This window comes from Hordeum vulgare, chromosome 3H, assembly GCF_904849725.1.
Source record: "Hordeum vulgare subsp. vulgare chromosome 3H, MorexV3_pseudomolecules_assembly, whole genome shotgun sequence".
In the NCBI taxonomy this organism is placed as follows: Eukaryota; Viridiplantae; Streptophyta; class Magnoliopsida; order Poales; family Poaceae; genus Hordeum; species Hordeum vulgare.
Window position 1 is genome coordinate 555,004,427 of NC_058520.1, and position 16,796 is coordinate 555,021,222.

The 16,796-nt window shown below is 47.1% G+C and overlaps 3 protein-coding genes, 3 non-coding genes and 1 pseudogene across 6 annotated transcripts; 4 read left to right on the plus strand and 3 right to left on the minus strand.

Annotated features, from left to right (window-relative positions):
• Positions 1-1,557: 1,557 nt before the first annotated feature.
• Positions 1,558-1,629, minus strand: TRNAG-UCC. The gene has a single exon. It is a non-coding gene; the product is annotated as a tRNA-Gly (tRNA).
• A 242-nt stretch (positions 1,630-1,871) lies between these two features.
• On the minus strand, positions 1,872-1,943 carry TRNAG-UCC. Its single transcript has one exon. It is a non-coding gene; the product is annotated as a tRNA-Gly (tRNA).
• A 1,204-nt stretch (positions 1,944-3,147) lies between these two features.
• On the plus strand, positions 3,148-5,520 carry LOC123440574 (protein VAPYRIN-like). Its single transcript, XM_045117138.1, has 2 exons — positions 3,148-4,209; positions 4,814-5,520. The coding sequence occupies exons 1-2, from the start codon at positions 3,427-3,429 to the stop codon at positions 5,285-5,287; spliced, it is 1,257 nt and encodes a 418-aa protein (XP_044973073.1). The 5' UTR covers positions 3,148-3,426; the 3' UTR covers positions 5,288-5,520.
• Positions 5,521-5,656: 136 nt separating this feature from the next.
• On the plus strand, positions 5,657-7,505 carry LOC123442016 (internal alternative NAD(P)H-ubiquinone oxidoreductase A1, mitochondrial-like). The gene is made up of 4 exons (XM_045118146.1): positions 5,657-5,960; positions 6,419-6,492; positions 6,830-7,009; positions 7,095-7,505. Exons 1-4 carry the CDS (start codon positions 5,657-5,659, stop codon positions 7,245-7,247), a joined length of 711 nt encoding a protein of 236 aa, XP_044974081.1. The 3' UTR covers positions 7,248-7,505.
• A 950-nt stretch (positions 7,506-8,455) lies between these two features.
• On the plus strand, positions 8,456-8,937 carry LOC123442017 (annotated as a pseudogene).
• A 3,816-nt stretch (positions 8,938-12,753) lies between these two features.
• Positions 12,754-12,827, plus strand: TRNAI-GAU. Its single transcript has one exon. It is a non-coding gene; the product is annotated as a tRNA-Ile (tRNA).
• Positions 12,828-13,236: 409 nt separating this feature from the next.
• On the minus strand, positions 13,237-15,475 carry LOC123444993 (thioredoxin-like fold domain-containing protein MRL7 homolog, chloroplastic). Its single transcript, XM_045121903.1, has 5 exons — positions 14,684-15,475; positions 14,383-14,467; positions 14,179-14,290; positions 13,833-14,005; positions 13,237-13,725 (listed from the first exon to the last, which is right to left on the minus strand). Exons 1-4 carry the CDS (start codon positions 15,364-15,366, stop codon positions 13,902-13,904), a joined length of 984 nt encoding a protein of 327 aa, XP_044977838.1. The 5' UTR covers positions 15,367-15,475; the 3' UTR covers positions 13,237-13,725; positions 13,833-13,901.
• Positions 15,476-16,796: the final 1,321 nt, after the last annotated feature.

A 16,796-nucleotide genomic window follows, 5' to 3' on the forward strand; every position in this document is an offset into this window, starting at 1 on the left:
TCCATTGCGCTTTGTATACTAACCCATGGTCTATGTGAGAGTTTTGTGTGGGGTTAGATATGTTTCCATGGGATTGCGTCAAAAGAAAGATCTCATACAATCCATGGAGGATGACATCAAGTGATGAGAGTGTACTAACCCTTGCTAAGGTTGCTACTCCTCTCAAGAGTGGGCGCCATGTTTGGCTTGCCTTCCCCCACCTATAGCCCGTATCCCCACAAATATCATTTAAATAAAACTATATCGTTCAATTGTTGATCTAAAAAAAGAGAAATGTCTCCTTGCACATGTGATTCGAATCTGAGCCACAATCAACAAGGAACCTCATGATTTGAGCGCCATGAAGTATTCAGTTGTATTTTCGTGAAAGGACATTTTGCATTTATGACAATATGTACTATGTGGAGTGGTGCATAAGGCGGTGTTTCTTATGCAATGCTAAATGTTGTCTAGAAGAAAAAATGTTATACATTAGTTTATATTTTAGTGCTAACTGTAATTATTAATGCATCCATGCTTTTAACTTGGTGAAATGATTAAAATTCAACTAGAACATGTAACCGATCATAAAAAATGTTACTTTCAAAAGCATTTTGGAGCATTGGTTTTGTATATTTTACCACGTTTTCATTAACGTCATTCGATGACGGACGAATGACGGAACTCTGCTAGCAATTGAAAATATTTCTCAGTGTTTGGTACAAAAAAAACAGAATTTTATTAATTTATTTTTATTTTTTTATTTACAGTTCACCTGAGCTCACATGATCCCTAGGTCAGAACAACCGTGTCCACTATGCACTATGGAAGAAGCACTATATGTTGGATTGTATTGTCCATCGTATGTGGAGCACAAATGTAATGTGCAGTAGTTCGATGATGATTCGTTGGATAGGTGAACTTGCGTTAAAAATGCTCTCACAACATGAGACTTGTAATTAGGGCTGGTCGTTCGGTTTATAAGGTTAATACAGCTTGATTTATTCGGTTCTTTATAATTTTGGTTTTGAAGAAATAGAAACCGAAATAACCACTCAAAATTTAAAACTGAATCATATTAATCATAATATATTGGTTCTGTTTGTTCGGTTAACTGAAAAAAATAAAATTCATGCACTTGTCAATATAAGTATAATGACTGAAGAGCATTGATTTGGATTGTGTTAATATAAGTATTTGACTGAAGAGCATTGGTTTGGATTGTATAATATGCCAAAAATAATCACAAGATCTAGCAACATTAATATCATTCTATGGTTTATTCGGTCTAGCAAACTAGTAAACATTCGAGGCACTGAAAACTGAACAATAACAAAACACCAAAAAACCTTAAAATTTCCCATCCTTAAAATCGGTTAATACGGTTTGGTTCGGATTTACAGTGCCCACTATTACTTGTAATTAAAACATAAATTAATGAGAATCAAACGCCTCTACAAAAGGATACCATCACCTTATAATAATCTAATTTCGGATTAATGCAAATGTGAAGTCATAAGGGAGAAAGTAACATTTGAGCCTAATTCCAGATCATGACAAAAATAGTTGCACAAAAAATGCGTCTGCCGGGAGTCGAACCCGGGTCTATTGCTTGGAAGGCAATTATCCTAACCGTTGGACTACAGACGCTATGTTGTTTGAATTTAAACATACCAGTAAACGAAGATGGCATAGTATCTCAACGAAATGTGCAAAGATGCCACTAGCCAGTGTTTAGTGCAGTGACCATCAATGCATCAATCTGATTGATCCTGCAAGCAGGAAACCTTTTGCATTCGTTGTCCACAAAATGTTTTGAGTTACTGAACTGCAGAAGCAAGTGACTGCCCCTGCAGATAAAAAGTGGCCCGGCAGGCTTGTAAAAAAGAAGATGCGTCTGCCGGGAGTCGAACCCGGGTCTATTGCTTGGAAGGCAATTATCCTGACCGTTGGACTACAGACGCTTACATGACAAAATTTAAAACAAGGCGTATGCAAACTATTCGGTCACCATAAGATATCACTAGCTAGTGCATTCACCATATAGAATTATAGAGCAGGAGAGGAGACCTTTTGCATTCAATCTGCAAAAGAAATGTTTTACTCCCCCATAGCTAAATATAAGTTTTTTCAGAGGTTTCATTACATACTACGGAGTACATACGAATGTATATAGACGTATTTTAGAAAGTAAATTTACTCATTTCACTTCGTATGTAGTCTTTAATGAAATTTTTAGAAAGACTTATATAAAGAGATGTTTGACTTCCTCCATTCTTACAAGTCTTTTTAGAGGTTTTCATTATGGACTATATACGAATATGTATAGACATACTTTAAAGTATAAATTTATTTATTTTATTTTATATATAGTTTTTAATAAAAAAATCTTTAAAAAGACTTATATTTAGTATATATTGCAAGCGTGGTGTGTAGCTGAATCGGTACGGTGCGCGAGCGTCTCAGTCACAGTCTCACAGAACTGATATGTACTGTAGACGCATGAGCATGAGTACCGGACGACGGAGGTACGGCGCGTCGCGTAATACAGTACTGTAGTATAAAGCCGGTGAAGCAGAACCGTTTCGTTTGGTAGCGGCAGCAAGCACTCCTGTCCTGTTGCCCGAGCATCTGGACGCCGAGCTGCACGGAGACGTGGGATGCGGTGCCCGGGGCCGCTCACGTAGCAGCGGAAGCGGCCGCGATCGCGCCCTCGTTTCTGCGCCGATTCGCGTGACGGAGCCGGGAGGGCACATGGCGCCTAGACGAATCCAACGATCCTCTCGTCTCGTCGCGTGACGGAGGCACGACGCGCGGGCGGGCGGATGCCTTCGGTTCACGGCCTCACGGGGGGTACCGTGGATTGTAGCGCTTTGCATCATTGCATGGCGTGATCGTTCGCTTGCCACCCGGTCTGATGGGACGTGCGGTAGCGATGCCACTCCTCGGCGCTTTGCTTGCTCGTGCTGGACCTGGATCCATCATTCTCTGCTGGTCCCGTAGGTAGGTTATCATGCATGCATGCATGCATGCGGGATCCGGCGAGCCGGCACGCCTTGCCGGACACGGTGTGGCCTCTTCTGGCAGCATATCAACTGAAGCCGTCGGATTGGAAACTACGTTGACACGTTGACACGGTGTGGACACGTTCAGAGCAGTGTGTGAAACAAACGGTTTTACGTATTGCAGAGCGTGGTCCACTGGAATATCAACGTTCTCTCTCTGTCATTAATCATGGCTCTGTACATCACACCGGAATCTACCATGGCACACTGTCACAGAAGCCAGCATCCTCTCATTGCTCGATCCAGCCAGCGTGCCAGCAAAAGAGCAAGCGCCATCCTTTCTTCCTAGGTACAGCCACCAGATGCTCGGGTACAGACACCATTCCGCGCTTCCAGCTCCGCTGCCTGCACATACCACCCCGCGCGCTTCCAACGGAGATAGATGGCCGCTGCTAAGCCAGCCTGCTCCGTTCCCGCCAGTTCCGCCGACGCAGCCAAACCGCCGGCGGCGCCCGAGCAGCAGCAGCAGCTCCTGGAGGTGGCGGAGGAGGAGGTGGTCGTCGACTTCAAGCCCAGCTCCAAGTGCCGCGTGGACCTCCGCCTCCGCTCGCTGCACCCGACGCTCCCCGTCGCCTTCAAGGTGCAGACCTCCTCCCCGCTCAAGTTCCTCGTCAGCCCGCCGCGCGGCGCCCTGCAGCCCCTCTCCTCGGCCACCATCCGCGTCGTGCTCCGCCCGCAGCCGCACGCGCCGCCGTCCTTCCCGCGCTCTCGCGCCGACCGATTCCTCGTCCTCTCCTCCCTCTCCGCCGCGCACCTCGACTCAGCGGCCTCCGTGCCCGGCGGCGCCATCCGCCTCCGCGTGTTCTTCGGCGGGCCCTACCTGCTCCGCCTCGCCGCCGACGCCGGGGACTCCGCGGCCGTGCGCCTCATCCTGCGCCGGCAGCCGCACCTCCTACCGGTCCTCGACCCCGAGGCGGCTGTACCGGAGGCCGAGCAGTGGGCGCCGCTGCACGCGGCTGCGGCGCGGGGCGACTGCGGAGAGGTGAGGAGACTGGGGCAGGAGGCGCTCGCGGTGCGCGACAAGGACGGCAGGACGGCTCTGCACGTCGCGGCCGCGGCCGGCGAAGCAGAGGCCGTGGCAGAGCTGGTGGACATGGGTGCCGACTCCGCGGCGGCCGACGCGCGCGGGAGGACTCCGCTGGACGTGGCGCGAGAGAAGGGCTACGTAAGTATACCTCTGTCCTTTCGGCTTTGCTAAAAATCAGTCAAGTCTCAGTCGATATTGTAGTCCGTTGATTTTGCATCAAGATTTATGCAAATAAAAAAAATTCTCAGTTCTTTTTTTGCGTGCTGTATTACTTGACTGAGACTTCGTCAAGTCTCAGTCCACGACGTAGGCAATCCCCTGTCCTTTTGTACTGCCATGCCATGCAGTAACTTGAGAGTTTAATTAAGATTGAACAAAAATTACGCTCCCGGCAGTCTAGTCACAAACTGACAACCATGGTCGCATGCAGTAAACAACCTTCTGTTGTATTACTTGGACTGGAAGGTCGCAAGAAAGTTACTTGTGAATTTCGAGATCTTGGCTGGTTTTGTCACGGACAGAACAGAGTGGGAGTTGGCAGAATCAACTGTTGTTCCAGCTGGGTGCTGTAGAGTACGTAGCTTGGCTTATGCGGTTTGCGTCGTTGCGCTCGTGAACGACACACAGCATCCAATGTTCTTCGGATCTTTACTCAAAGCTTTCACCCCAAAGAAAATCCGCATCAAGAATTAACGTGACTAACGATCGACGGTGCTTTGCGTTTTGCCGATTACGTACACAGAAGGAAGTGGTGGACGTGCTGCAGCGGTGGGAGCTGGTGATGACGGCGGCGCGGCGAGGTGACCTCCGGAGCCTCGAGCTCCTCCTCGCCAAGCGCACGGGCCTCCGCGGCCGCGACCAGTACGGGCTGACGGCGCTCCACGTGGCCGCGATCAAGGGCCACTGCGACGCCATCGCCCTGCTGGCGGGGTCGGGGTGCATGGACGTGGAGTGCGAGGACGTGGAAGGGCACCGGCCGCTGCACCTCGCCGTCGAGGGCGGCTGCGCCGACGCCGTGGACCTGCTGCTCGACATGGGCGCCGACGTCCACGCCCGGACCAAGCGGGGCGCCACGCCGCTCCACATGGCCGACACCATGGGGTACGACGACATCTCGCAGCTGCTGCGCGGCCGGGGCGCCGACGAGGCGGCGGCGGCAGCTGACGCGCAGCTGTGCATTGCATCGTCGTCTTCCTCGTCGATATCCTGCGCATAAGACCTTGTTTGCGTCTTCGATTCAGAGTATTTGATTGTAAAGACCATGTTAATACTGCACTGTATAGGTGATATCAAGTGATTACTGTATTTTTCTCTTTTCTGTGGCAGTTCTTTTTTGAACGGAATTGCTAATTCTCATCTAGATGAGAATTAACAAAGTTTCATCCAACTCCCACATGTCATTTCTCTCTTTATATATATTAATAATAAAGCAAATAGGGTTTCTGGTCATTCGTCGTGACATTTTTGTAAAAAGGTCCATGTCGTTTCAGGTAATTAACCTGTAGTCCTTCTGTAAATCGGATCAAACCGTTTTTTAATTTTTATGAAACCCCCCCTTATTTAATCCGACCGCTCCCCTACGGCGATGCTGATGCGTCGCCGCCGCCTGCTGGGCCCGGTCCTCCCCCGCCTCCTCGTCGCCCTGCTCCTCGCGTCCGCCGCCGCATTGCTCCCCGGCGCGGCCGAGGCGGCCGACGAGGGCCGCGTGGGCGAGGCGGTCGCGACGGTGGAGCGCGCGGACGCCACGGCCGCGACCCTGGGGGCGGCCCAGACCGACGGGGAGGCAACGCAGGGCAATGGCACGAACAAGGAGAACAACCTCGCCAATATGATCGACCGCGCGCTGGAGAAGGAGTTCCCCGACTCAGAGGGCGACCAGGGCGGCGGAGGTGCGTGGATCTGAGTCCCGCCGTCTCCCCGCGATCCGCCTCGCGGGCTCCGTGGCTCGGGGATCTGGTTTCGGTGCGCCCTGGCGTGTGTCGACGGCCGGCTGCCTAGCCATGATATACATATTTGGTAGTTGTGATAACTGTGTATCATTCTCTCCCATGTCATTTGGACTATGAATATAACCTGCCCTTGCATGGTCATTCACCAGTCAGGTGTTAGGCTTGTACAAGGAATCGCAAAGGATGTGCAATCCGACAAATTAATCCTGGACAACGGAGAGGAGGTTCCTTATGGTTTGCTTGTATGTTCTACTGGAGTTGGTGCTTCATCATTCGTCAAGTCATTGCCATTTCCTAAGCCAGCTGGAGGAAGGTATAATTAATTGGTATGACCTTATAATTAATTACTGTTTGCAGGATCGGTGTAGATGAGTGGTTACGTGTTCCTTGAGTGCCAGATGTATTCGCTGTTGGTGATTGCTGTGGATTCCTTGAAAGCACTGGCAAGGAAGTTCTCCTAGCCTTAGTTCAGGTAATTTCACGAACTATCTTGACACAGGTCAAGAGTATGAAAGCATTTTGTCAAAGTTACTATCTCAGAAAGAAAAAATGGTCTTATGTATTGTTTCCTCTTTCCTGAAGTGCAGCCGAACTGGGTGGAATAGAAACATAGCATAAGATAAAATTGAACAGATGATTATACATCCTATCAAATTGCAGACACTTGGGCTGTTGGGCATGACATAAGACTATCTCTTTGCAATGCTGCATATCAGTCATGCATTCTAGGATTTTGTTCCTTCTCTTTCAGACGAAAGGCCTGTCATTTTGCTATGTACATATAATGTGCCGCTTGTACTCCTGAACAGGTTGTCGAGCGACAAGGCTTGTACCTTGCTCGCCTGCTCAACAGTGTAATGAAAGCTGGAGGAGGGCATGCAAACTCCCAGGTTGAAGTTGATCTAGGTTCAAAGTTTGTGTATAAGCATCTAGGGAGTATGGCAACCGTTGGAAGGTACAAAGCTCTGGTGAATCTGAGGCAAAGCAAGGTTGGTTGCTCCTCCGTTCTTTGTGAATCTTTGCAGTTCACTAGACGCCCAGGAGTCGAACTGAGCGATTTTTCCCTATTCACAGGGCTCGAAGGGCATATCCATCGCAGGATTTGCAAGCTGGTTCATCTGGCGCTCGGCATACCTGACTCGTGTTGTCAGCTGGAGAAATAGGCTCTATATGGCTATCAACTGGCTGACCACGATGATATTCGGCCGTGACATAGGCCGTATCTAGGGTATCTATATGTAGATATCTGGGATCTGAACCGTACGGACTACATACGAACGCTAAAAGAAACATAGGTCTTGATCACATTGAATCTTTTTTTTCCTCCTGCTCCTCTCTCTATCCCTTTCAGACTTGTCAACCAGGTGAGTTCCAAATGCACAATTTTTCTCTTGTAAATTATGAATAAATGAGAATGAGATGCAATTTGATGGTCTTCAAGTTACTTGGTGTGTACACGGTGAATATGTATGCAACTGTAATTTCTATGCTCAGGAATGAGTGATCAGTCTCCATGAATCTTACTGTACATGTTATAAACATCAGGCAAATCTCTCCCTAATAATAAAGCAAATAGGGTTTCTGGTCGTCCGTCGTGGCATTTTTACGAAAAGGTCCCTATCGTTTCAGGTAATTAACCCGCAGTCCTTCTGTAAGTCGGGTCGAACCGTTTTTCACTTTTTATGAAAACCCCCCTGTATTTAATCCGACCGCTCCCCTACGGCGATGCTGATGCGTTGCCGCCGCCTGCTGGGCCCGGTCCTCCCCCGCCTCCTCGTCGCCCTCCTCCTCGCATCCGCCGCCGCATTGCCTCGGCGCGGCCAGCGACGCGGCCGACGAGGGCCGCGTGGGCGAGGCAGTCGCGGCGGTGGAGCGCGCGGACGCCACGGCCGCGGCCCTAGGGGCGGCCCAGGCCGACGGGGAGGCAGCGCAGAGCAATGGCACGAACAAGGAGAACAGCCTCGCCGACATGATCAACCGCGCGCTGGAGAAGGAGTTCCCCGACTCGGAGGGCGACCAGGGCGGCGGAGGTGCGTGGATCTGAGTCCCGCTGTCTCCCCGCGATCCGGCTCGCGGGCTCCGTGGCTCGGGGATGTGGTTTCGGCGTGCGCTGGCGTGTGTCGGCGGCCGGCTGCCTAGATCTCGGCCCCGGCTGCCGCGCTTTGCTGGGAATTGGCGAATCCTGCCTGTTTATGGGTCTTTGCATTGAGTTGGCCTGTGCTGACCTTTGCTGCTATGATTTTGCATAGACGGACCCCGACAGCTTCAACAACACGGTCGTCGAGAAGCAGGTGATTCATCTGCACAATTTTATTTGTGTGTGGTCGGATTGTTCGTTTACAATGATTATGGAACCTGGTTGAATTTTGCATTATTATGATGCTCATGGAATGGTTGTTCATGTCTTGCCGGCTCTCTAGATTTAGGAGGAGCACATGAGGTCGGCGGCGGCGGCCCGTCTAATCCGGCGACAAGAGGAGCACACGAGGCCGACGACGGCCGCGAGACCACCACAGCATGCCGACAAGGCAGCGCCGCCGGCCGACGACAGCATCCACGAGGAGGTGGCGGCCTCCGCCCAGAACGGGAGGCCCGGATTCGAGCCGTCACCGCGCCTGAGGTGGAGGTACAACTCTTCCGCCGCGGCCGGGGGCCGGGGGCCGTGTTCCGGTCGCCCCTGTGCGGGTACACGAAGGACCAGCTGGAGGTGGGGGACATCCTGGAGAAGCACGGCCTCAAGTCCGTCTTCGCCTTCGACGCCGCCTCCCGCACGCGCGGTGTCGCCATTCATTCAACCCCCCACAACGGCCGCTCCCTCCTCCCCTACGCCGCCGACTCCACCATCTTCCTCGACGGCGAGCCCAATGTAAGTCTCCGCACCTATTTTGTGTGGGGTGTTTTGAGGGTTGGGGATTGATTGGATCTTCCGTGGCAGTTGTATAGCAATAGGATGGTAGTTGCCTCATTTTTCCATTCCAATTGCGAAATGGGAGGGTGGTATGGGCATGCCCACAAGCAACTCGCAACCTTTGTCCACAACCCAGCAGTTTATGAGAGAAATTTATTGCTTCAACCATTTCCGCATACAAGCAAAGTTCCAATTAAATCTGAGTTCGGTGCAGGTTTTCTGATATGTTTATCTTTCCACCTTTTCAGTTAGTTGATTATGGTCATGATGGATGTCTTTTGATGCTCCAAGTCTGTTTGGATGAAGTGTTGTTGAATGACAGGGAGGCCAAAAACTTGCAGTTAAAGCATGATCTTTTATCCTCCACTTTCAGATATTGTCTGGATAAAACTTACTTCGGCACTTGTTTCTGTGAGGCACTAATGCGGATAAAAATTGCTACAGATGGCCTCCTTGAGACTCTGTCGAGTGTACTGGAACTCTCAGCAGCCAAGAAAGTCGGTATTGGTCTTGCACTGTCAGATTCTGATAATTCAGGCATGAAGCTGAAAGGTAAACACTAGGTGGTGAAGTTAAACTCTGAGTTGAGTGTGTCAGGGTTGCTTCTTCTATTTTCAGTTGTTCGTTGACATCTACATTATTTTCATCATTCCAGGGCAACAATTTGCAATTGCTCAAATTGAGGAGTTGTGTTTGAATCCTGACAATCGATACCAAACGACCAAATTCATGAAATTGTCGTCTTCCTTCACGAGACCGATGGCCTGACAAAGCATATGGATACTTTTAGTAACATTGCTTCTCTTCTAGAAGTTGGACAGAGTCCTTTTTTTGCTCCCATCCTCAAGGAGCAGTATGATGCTCAGTCAATAAATCCTTCAAGGTGTTTAATCTTTCACTAACATACAAGTGAGTTGACTGTAAGGACATGAGGGAGGGGGATGCGCCGGCTTTTCAAATACAAAATTCATGATCGAAAAGTCAACAATCTAACCCGGTGCAACGCACGGGCACTTTTACTAGCAAATAATCAAATGAAGTATAAAAAATAAGACCTGCACGAATTTTCGTGAAAACCAAATGGCATATGAATTAGATGTGATTTGGTTAAGTCTCATCTAGATGAGACCTAGACACATCCTTGCTTTAGGTGTTCTTAGGCCTCATCTAGATGAGGCATAACAATGTAAAGGTTGAACTTGACAGTCAGTCCATTAAACACCCGTGTTACAACTACGTAAAGGTTGCAACACATACCGCGTGACTAATACATCAATACATTTTATCGGACTATGAAAATTTGACTTGTTCTATCTACATACTAGCTATGGAGAGGACCATCCACCATTGCACGTTCCCTTTACGTCGCCCTTGTTGTCCCTCTCACAAAAGTAGCGGTGAAAGACACAATATGGATCAAGCCAAATCTGCTATTCATCGAAGTTGTCCGATACATCGTGCGGTCAACTCCTTCTCTTCCTTGGCGTGCAGGACTAACGTGGCACCGATAACCCGATTCTACTATCGGGCAAGGGCTCACATGTTCATCCGCTATCACTTCTTTAAGATGCATGCGTGGATGGCTTCCTCCTCGACGGCATCACAAACCGCCGCCTTCGCCACCGCCATGCCGATAGCGAGACGAGGCTTGGCCACCCGCACCATCTCCTTCCCACGACGGGTACACCGGTCCCAATAGGTTCATGCTTCGGCAAACTGGTGATGGTAACAAGGAGATTGGAAGACCTCTCAAGGATCCAAACGATCAATGCGCAGACTCAATGGTCTCGCGCCCGACAACGGGGGCGCCCGGTTCTCCCTATATCCACCACAATTTGGGTTGGATATGAGGGGTGTCAGTCAGCCCAGACGTTAGAGGCCGGTTTGAGGCGCCTGGCTGGGTCGTTTTTTTATCGCGGGCCATCTTCTCCCTCCCTCCCTCTCTCTCTCAACCGCATCCCTCCCACACCTCATCGCCTCCAGGCCCATGACACCTCCTCATCAACCATGCCGGTGTCACCTACAACTATCCTCAAGCAATGTGTATAGATTGATGAGTGTAAGGGCATCTCGAACGTTGACCTGCAAACCGAACACTGCATCTATCCCCAGACAGATGCGGACCAATGCACGGACATGGATGCATGAGTCGGCCATTCAACGCTATCCGCCTACATTTCAAATCGCTTTTCAACTAACCAGACGAAATTCAACAAACATGACGAAATTCATCAAAATTTGAATAGAAAATATCACAAATCACTCATACAAACCATGAAAATAAGTCTAGTACAACGATAGTTCAAATTCAACGAGAAATAGTTCAAATTCAACAAAATTAACGAGATGTTCAACAAGTTTTTCATGAATTATGTCGTCCAATACGTGCTGCCCCTTGAGCTTCATCTGATAGTGTATGTGTGTAAATAGTCTACGCTCTAGCATGTGGTGCATCATGGCGACGCGTACATGCTACACAATATATAAAGCAACATTGAGTGGATGAATGAATTAATTAACAAGTTAAGCAAGGAAAAGCAAAACTTATGATCTTCACTATTGTCACGTGCAATGGGCACATTGCCTCGAGCCGATCAACCGCGCCACAAAACTTGGCGACAGTGATCCAGATGGCGTACCACCGAGAAGCTAAGTACTTCATGTTGCGTTCATGGATGATGTGCATGCCGTAGTGCGCAATGTGTTTTCACGAGTGAAAACGTATCATGCACACACTGCAGGAAGAGCCCTCTTCTGCTCCTACGTACAAAGCCCTCTTCTGCTCCTACCTACAAAATCCACGGATACAAGCAACAATGTATCACACAACAAACCATCCTCCATGCTCGAGTACCCCCTCCATCCTTCATACTCTAAAAAACAACATGAAGTTCAAAAATAAGCTCATCGTCATTTGACCGAACACATGCCGAATGTGGTAACCGCCATGGACGCCATCGACAGGGGGACGGAGGGTACATGGCTGCAGACGGATCTTGGGTGGACAACACCTTAGTACAAGGCGAGCGAACACATGTGTGGTGGTTGCAGATGTACCACAATGCATGTGTGATGACTGGAGAAGAGTGCAAATGCAACGCAGGGGGCATGGGCGTAGAAGAGAATGAGAGCGGTAGGGGAATTTAAGCGGGCCAGGGATGTTGGGGTCCTATGTGGATGTTGTCCAGACTCCCACAAAGCCTCCCTACCCCCACAAATTGCTTCCAGCTTGCATGAGAAAGCGTGTCCGGACCAGTCCACACACTAATACAGTACAATATTGCATCAGTTTGCATGAGAAAGCGCGTCTAGACCAGTCGACACCCTAATACACTACTGGGTCAGTTTGCATGAGAAAGCGCGTCTAGACCGGTCGACACTCTAATACAGTATTGCGTTGGATGACAAAATACGTAAGGGTGTGCAATGCCCTGAGAAAGACAGGGTATGAAGATAGATGAGCCCAGTGGACAGGATTACAGTAGCGATGAATTATCGTATGCTCTAGAAGGAAAGCATCATGAGTTTCTCAAAACCATCCGACAAATTCAGTGCTGCTTACTACCGAACATTACTGAAGACAAAATCAGGCCTATATATTACTGTGTAATTATTTTTCCAGTAAGGAGTCCCCATCTATCGGTGATGTATGTGTACGAGACACGCACTCTCAGAATAAAATGCCAACGACCAGACCCTCCAATTTGTCGCAGGGTTGACTCGAATCGTTTCTCTTGAACTCAAAGCACCTCTCCGAGTTATTCAGGAGCGTAACTGTCGTTTTAATTTTTTTATTAAAGTAAATATTTATTCATTAATAAATTAGGTCCTGTAGCTCAGTTGGTTAGAGTGTTGGTCTGATATGCCAAAGGTCACGGGTTCAAGCCCCGTCGGGACCAGTCCGTTTTTAATGTGATTACTCTTTTTTTTCATATTCTCTAGCCGCTCAATGTTTTTTCTAGTTTCCTGAAAGAACCAATTACTCATAAATTTGCTAATCTGAAGACTAGACTACTCAAATAATGTAATACTGCAATCCGTCATTAGAAAATAGAGAATTATCATGTACTCCCTCTGTTTTTAAATAATTGTTGTTGGAAAGTACTGTAATACTTAAATAATGTAATACTGTAACACTGTAATAATGAAACAGAGTATGTAATAATGTGATACTATATGAGTGTGTATACTATTATTAGGTGATCTAATAGGAGTATGTATTTAGAAAATGATGCTGTCACTCAATACTTTCCTATCCAGGGCGAATCTAGTATACATCTATTCGGTCCCAATCGAATCCATACATCCTTCAGTGATCTAGTCTTTCTCATTGCTCACTAGTGGAAATTACACCTTAAAAAAACGTAGTTAGCCCCAAATCCTATCTAGAACATCTCCTAGCTTCCCCACTAGTGGAAATTACATCTTGTAGCTTCCCCACTGGTCCTATCTAGAACATCACTACTAGGGACCGAGAATATACTCTTAGATACTCCCTCTGTCCCAAAATAAGTGTCTCAACTTTATACTAGCTTTAGTACAAATTTGTACTAAGCTTGAGACAGTTATTTTGGGACAGAGGAAGTACTAAATTACACTACAAAAGACTGCCAGAATATCAAAATACGTGTTTGTTGTCACACCTTCCTTGCTTGACACAACCCGTCGAGACGATTTTTCTCAGTTCTTTTTCCACTATAGGCATCTAAAATGCCCTCTTTTGCATCTTAGCCAGGTAAATTACCAAACTAGGAGACTCAACGTCTTCTCCCAGAACATTGACTTAATAATACTTTCCTGCATCAGGTAATTTCAGAGGATCAAATGTCAGAGAACAATAACCAGCACACCAGTACTCTGGTTTCAACGGGCAACCGAATAAGAATTGGATAGACAAGTCTTACCAGCAGAAGGTAATATCAGTATTACAATAGCACAAAAGTTGAGAATCTCAGCGCTTGTATACCAGGAACTTAGAACGCAGGAGCAAGGATTTCCGGATTGACGAATGATGGCCTCTTTGCATTGTAGTAGAAAAAGGCAATCATTTGAACTAGTTCGTCAGCTGTTCTTATCTCTGTTAATACAATCCACGGAGACAATAATCAGATACAGTCAGAGTGAGTATTCCAACCCTTCAAAAAGTACGGGTAAAAGATGAGCAACCTACTAATTGTCACCATTAGCGTCTCAAACAAAAAACTTCATGTGTGCGCAGATACAGTTTTTCTTAAGACAAATTTGACTAACCTTTTTCTCTGTAAAGGATCTTGTTTCCTCTCAAGAACAGCAGTTGCGGGCATTCTTTTGCTTGGAGTGCATATGCCAGGTCTCTCTCGATGTTCAGATCAATCTTGACAGTCTGAAATACATAGTTATATTTAGCATTTGTCAAATTAGCAGAGCAACCATGAGAGAGTTAATCGGACAGTAACCATGATACGATTCACACACCCGTGGAGGCAGCCGATCTTTCGTATCCCAGTATACCTTAGTAGCCTTTTCCAATTCTTGAAGAAACCTCCAATTGTCAGCCGCCCTACAAGACACACTACAATTGTAAACGGTGCTAGTGAAGACTTAATTTCTCTGAGGCAACACAAAACATCAGTGAATCTGGATACCAAAGCCAACTTAGAGGCCAGCTAACCCTCTTTTGAGCCATTGGATTCACGCACTGTCCCTAACATAATCCCCAATGGTTTACAATTACAGCTATACGGTAGGCATAGTAGACACGGAGGAATGGTTTTACCGGTTGTAGCGCTCGAAGACCAGGACGATTAGGGGGCTGGGGTGGAAGGCGAAACTCTCCCACTCCAAGCAGTTGATCTCCTTGACCCAGCCCTGGTCGACCTCTCCTTCCCAATCGATCTCCACGCCGTCCACCGTCACGTTCTTGATGGAATGCTTGTCGAAGTAGTCCGACGCCCGGACCCCCCACCCGACGTCGGCGTCCAGCGGCCAGCTCGGGTCCTCCTCCTCCACCACCGTCTTCTGCTTCCCATCTTCCTCCCTGGTCTCCGCATCTGGAACCCGCTCTTCATCCTCCTTTGGCTTCAGGATGTCGCCTTTGCCTTGGAGGACTTCGGGGTCGCGCTCCTGGATGGAGGCGAAGACCTGCTCGAGGCGGTCGCGGACGAAGTCCTCCACGGCGGCCGCCTCGCTTCGGCGGCCGCGGCGTGGTTTGCGGGGCTTGGTTGTGGGGAACTCCGCGGCGGCGCCTTCGGGATTCTGGGGGGTGGCGCGGGGCTCGTGCTTCAGGGGTTTGGGGGCCGTGGCTGGACTGGGAGTCCGTCGCGGCGGCGGTGGCGGCGGCGTGGTGGGGGAGGCGAGGAGGCGTTTGGGGCCGCGGTGGCCATGGCTGCGCCGGGTGGGGTTTAAGCCGGTGGTCGGGGCCGAGGGTTTAGGAGGGAGGAGAGCGGGGAGACGAAGCATTGCGCGCGGGGAGGACGGCCGAAGCCGACGGAGAGGAAAGGGCGGCTGGGTTTCAGTGGCTACCGGCTGCCCTTGGTGGATGCTATCCGAAGTTTGCCACTGCCTATGCCCGGTGTCCCTCCCCTCTCCCGAATTTTCATCCAAACGCACCGAAAACCCTATTTAACGCATTCTGCGTCAAATAGTCGGGGATCCGAACACCCTCCTGCGCAGACTTGGGCCGGGCTAGTTTCGCTTGTGGAATGTTTCCCGCACCCGCACATTTTTTTTTCGTTTTTTTCGTGTTTTCTTTCTGTTTCTGTTTTTTGTTTCTTTATTTTTTTAAGGTTATATTGATATTTTTAAAATAAATTCATGGTTGAAAATTGTTTCTGAAATTCAGAAAATGTTCTGGTTTTTATATAAATGTTCTAAATTACAACTAGTTGCTGCAAAAAATGTTTGAGATTTTAAAGAATTGTTTAATATTTGAGATTTCAAAAAATGTTTGAGATTAAAAAAAAATCACAACTTCAAAAAATGTTTGAGATTTTCAAAAATTGTATAATATTTTTTTAAAACGTTCTTTTTCGTTTTTCCCTTTTTCTGTTTTTTCTGGTTGGCATTTTCTATTTTTTCTGTATTTCAAAAATTGTTCTCATGTTCAAAATTTTGTTCACAATTTATATTTAAATGTTCATGCTACAAAAAATAATCAGGAATTAAAAAAATTATTCTTGCTTTCGAAATGTGTTTATTTTAAAAAAAAATGTTTGTGTTTCATGAATTGTTCACGTATTCAATAAACTGCAGGACTTTCATAAATTGGTCACCTTTTTCAGAAAATGTTCTTGTTCCTGTTTTACAAAAATGTTTCTAATTTTTTCTTTTGGTTCACAAATTGAAAACTTGTTCAAATTTTGTTCACCAATTATAAAAATGTTTGGGAATTATAAGAAATGTTCTTCATTTTCTAAATATGTTTGCCTTTCCAAAAAATGTATGTAAGTTCGAAAAATGTTACTGTTTCAACAAGTGAACATAAGTTAAATAAATGTTCCCACTTCATAAATTCTTTAAAATTTTCATAAAACGTTCCTTTTTTCATAAATTGGTCACAATATTCCAGAATTTGAAAAAAATGTTCCCGAATTCAACAAAGTATTTCGGAATTTAAAAAAATGTTCCAGAATTTGTAAAATATTTCCGTATTTTGAAAATTGTCTCGGAATTTGAAATAAATGTTCTGGAATTTGAAAAAATGTTCAAGAATTAACAAAAATGTTCCGGAATTTGAAAGATTGTTCTGGTATTTTGAAAAGATGTCCGTAATTTGAAAAGATGTTCCGGAATTTTTTAAAAAAAACTAAAATTAAAATGTTCCAGAATTTAAAAATATTCCGGAATTTGGAATTTTTTCCAGAAATTGAAAAACATAGAAAAACAATTAT

Bases quoted from the DNA above. Each gene is read 5' to 3' on its own strand.
- LOC123442016 (XM_045118146.1), top strand. From the start codon at position 5,657: ATGCTGATGCGTCGCCGCCGCCTGCTGGGCCCGGTCCTCCCCCGCCTC. The intron at 5,961-6,418 runs GTGCGTGGATCT...CTTGAGTGCCAG, and splicing joins GGGCGACCAGGGCGGCGGAG to ATGTATTCGCTGTTGGTGAT. The intron at 7,010-7,094 runs GTTGGTTGCTCC...CCCTATTCACAG, and splicing joins TGAATCTGAGGCAAAGCAAG to GGCTCGAAGGGCATATCCAT.
- LOC123444993 (XM_045121903.1), bottom strand. From the start codon at position 15,366: ATGCTTCGTCTCCCCGCTCTCCTCCCTCCTAAACCCTCGGCCCCGACC. The intron at 14,468-14,683 runs GTAAAACCATTC...TGTGTCTTGTAG, and splicing joins GTCTTCGAGCGCTACAACCG to GGCGGCTGACAATTGGAGGT. The intron at 14,291-14,382 runs GTGTGTGAATCG...TATGTATTTCAG, and splicing joins AAGATCGGCTGCCTCCACGG to ACTGTCAAGATTGATCTGAA.
- LOC123440574 (XM_045117138.1), top strand. From the start codon at position 3,427: ATGGCCGCTGCTAAGCCAGCCTGCTCCGTTCCCGCCAGTTCCGCCGAC. The intron at 4,210-4,813 runs GTAAGTATACCT...TTACGTACACAG, and splicing joins TGGCGCGAGAGAAGGGCTAC to AAGGAAGTGGTGGACGTGCT.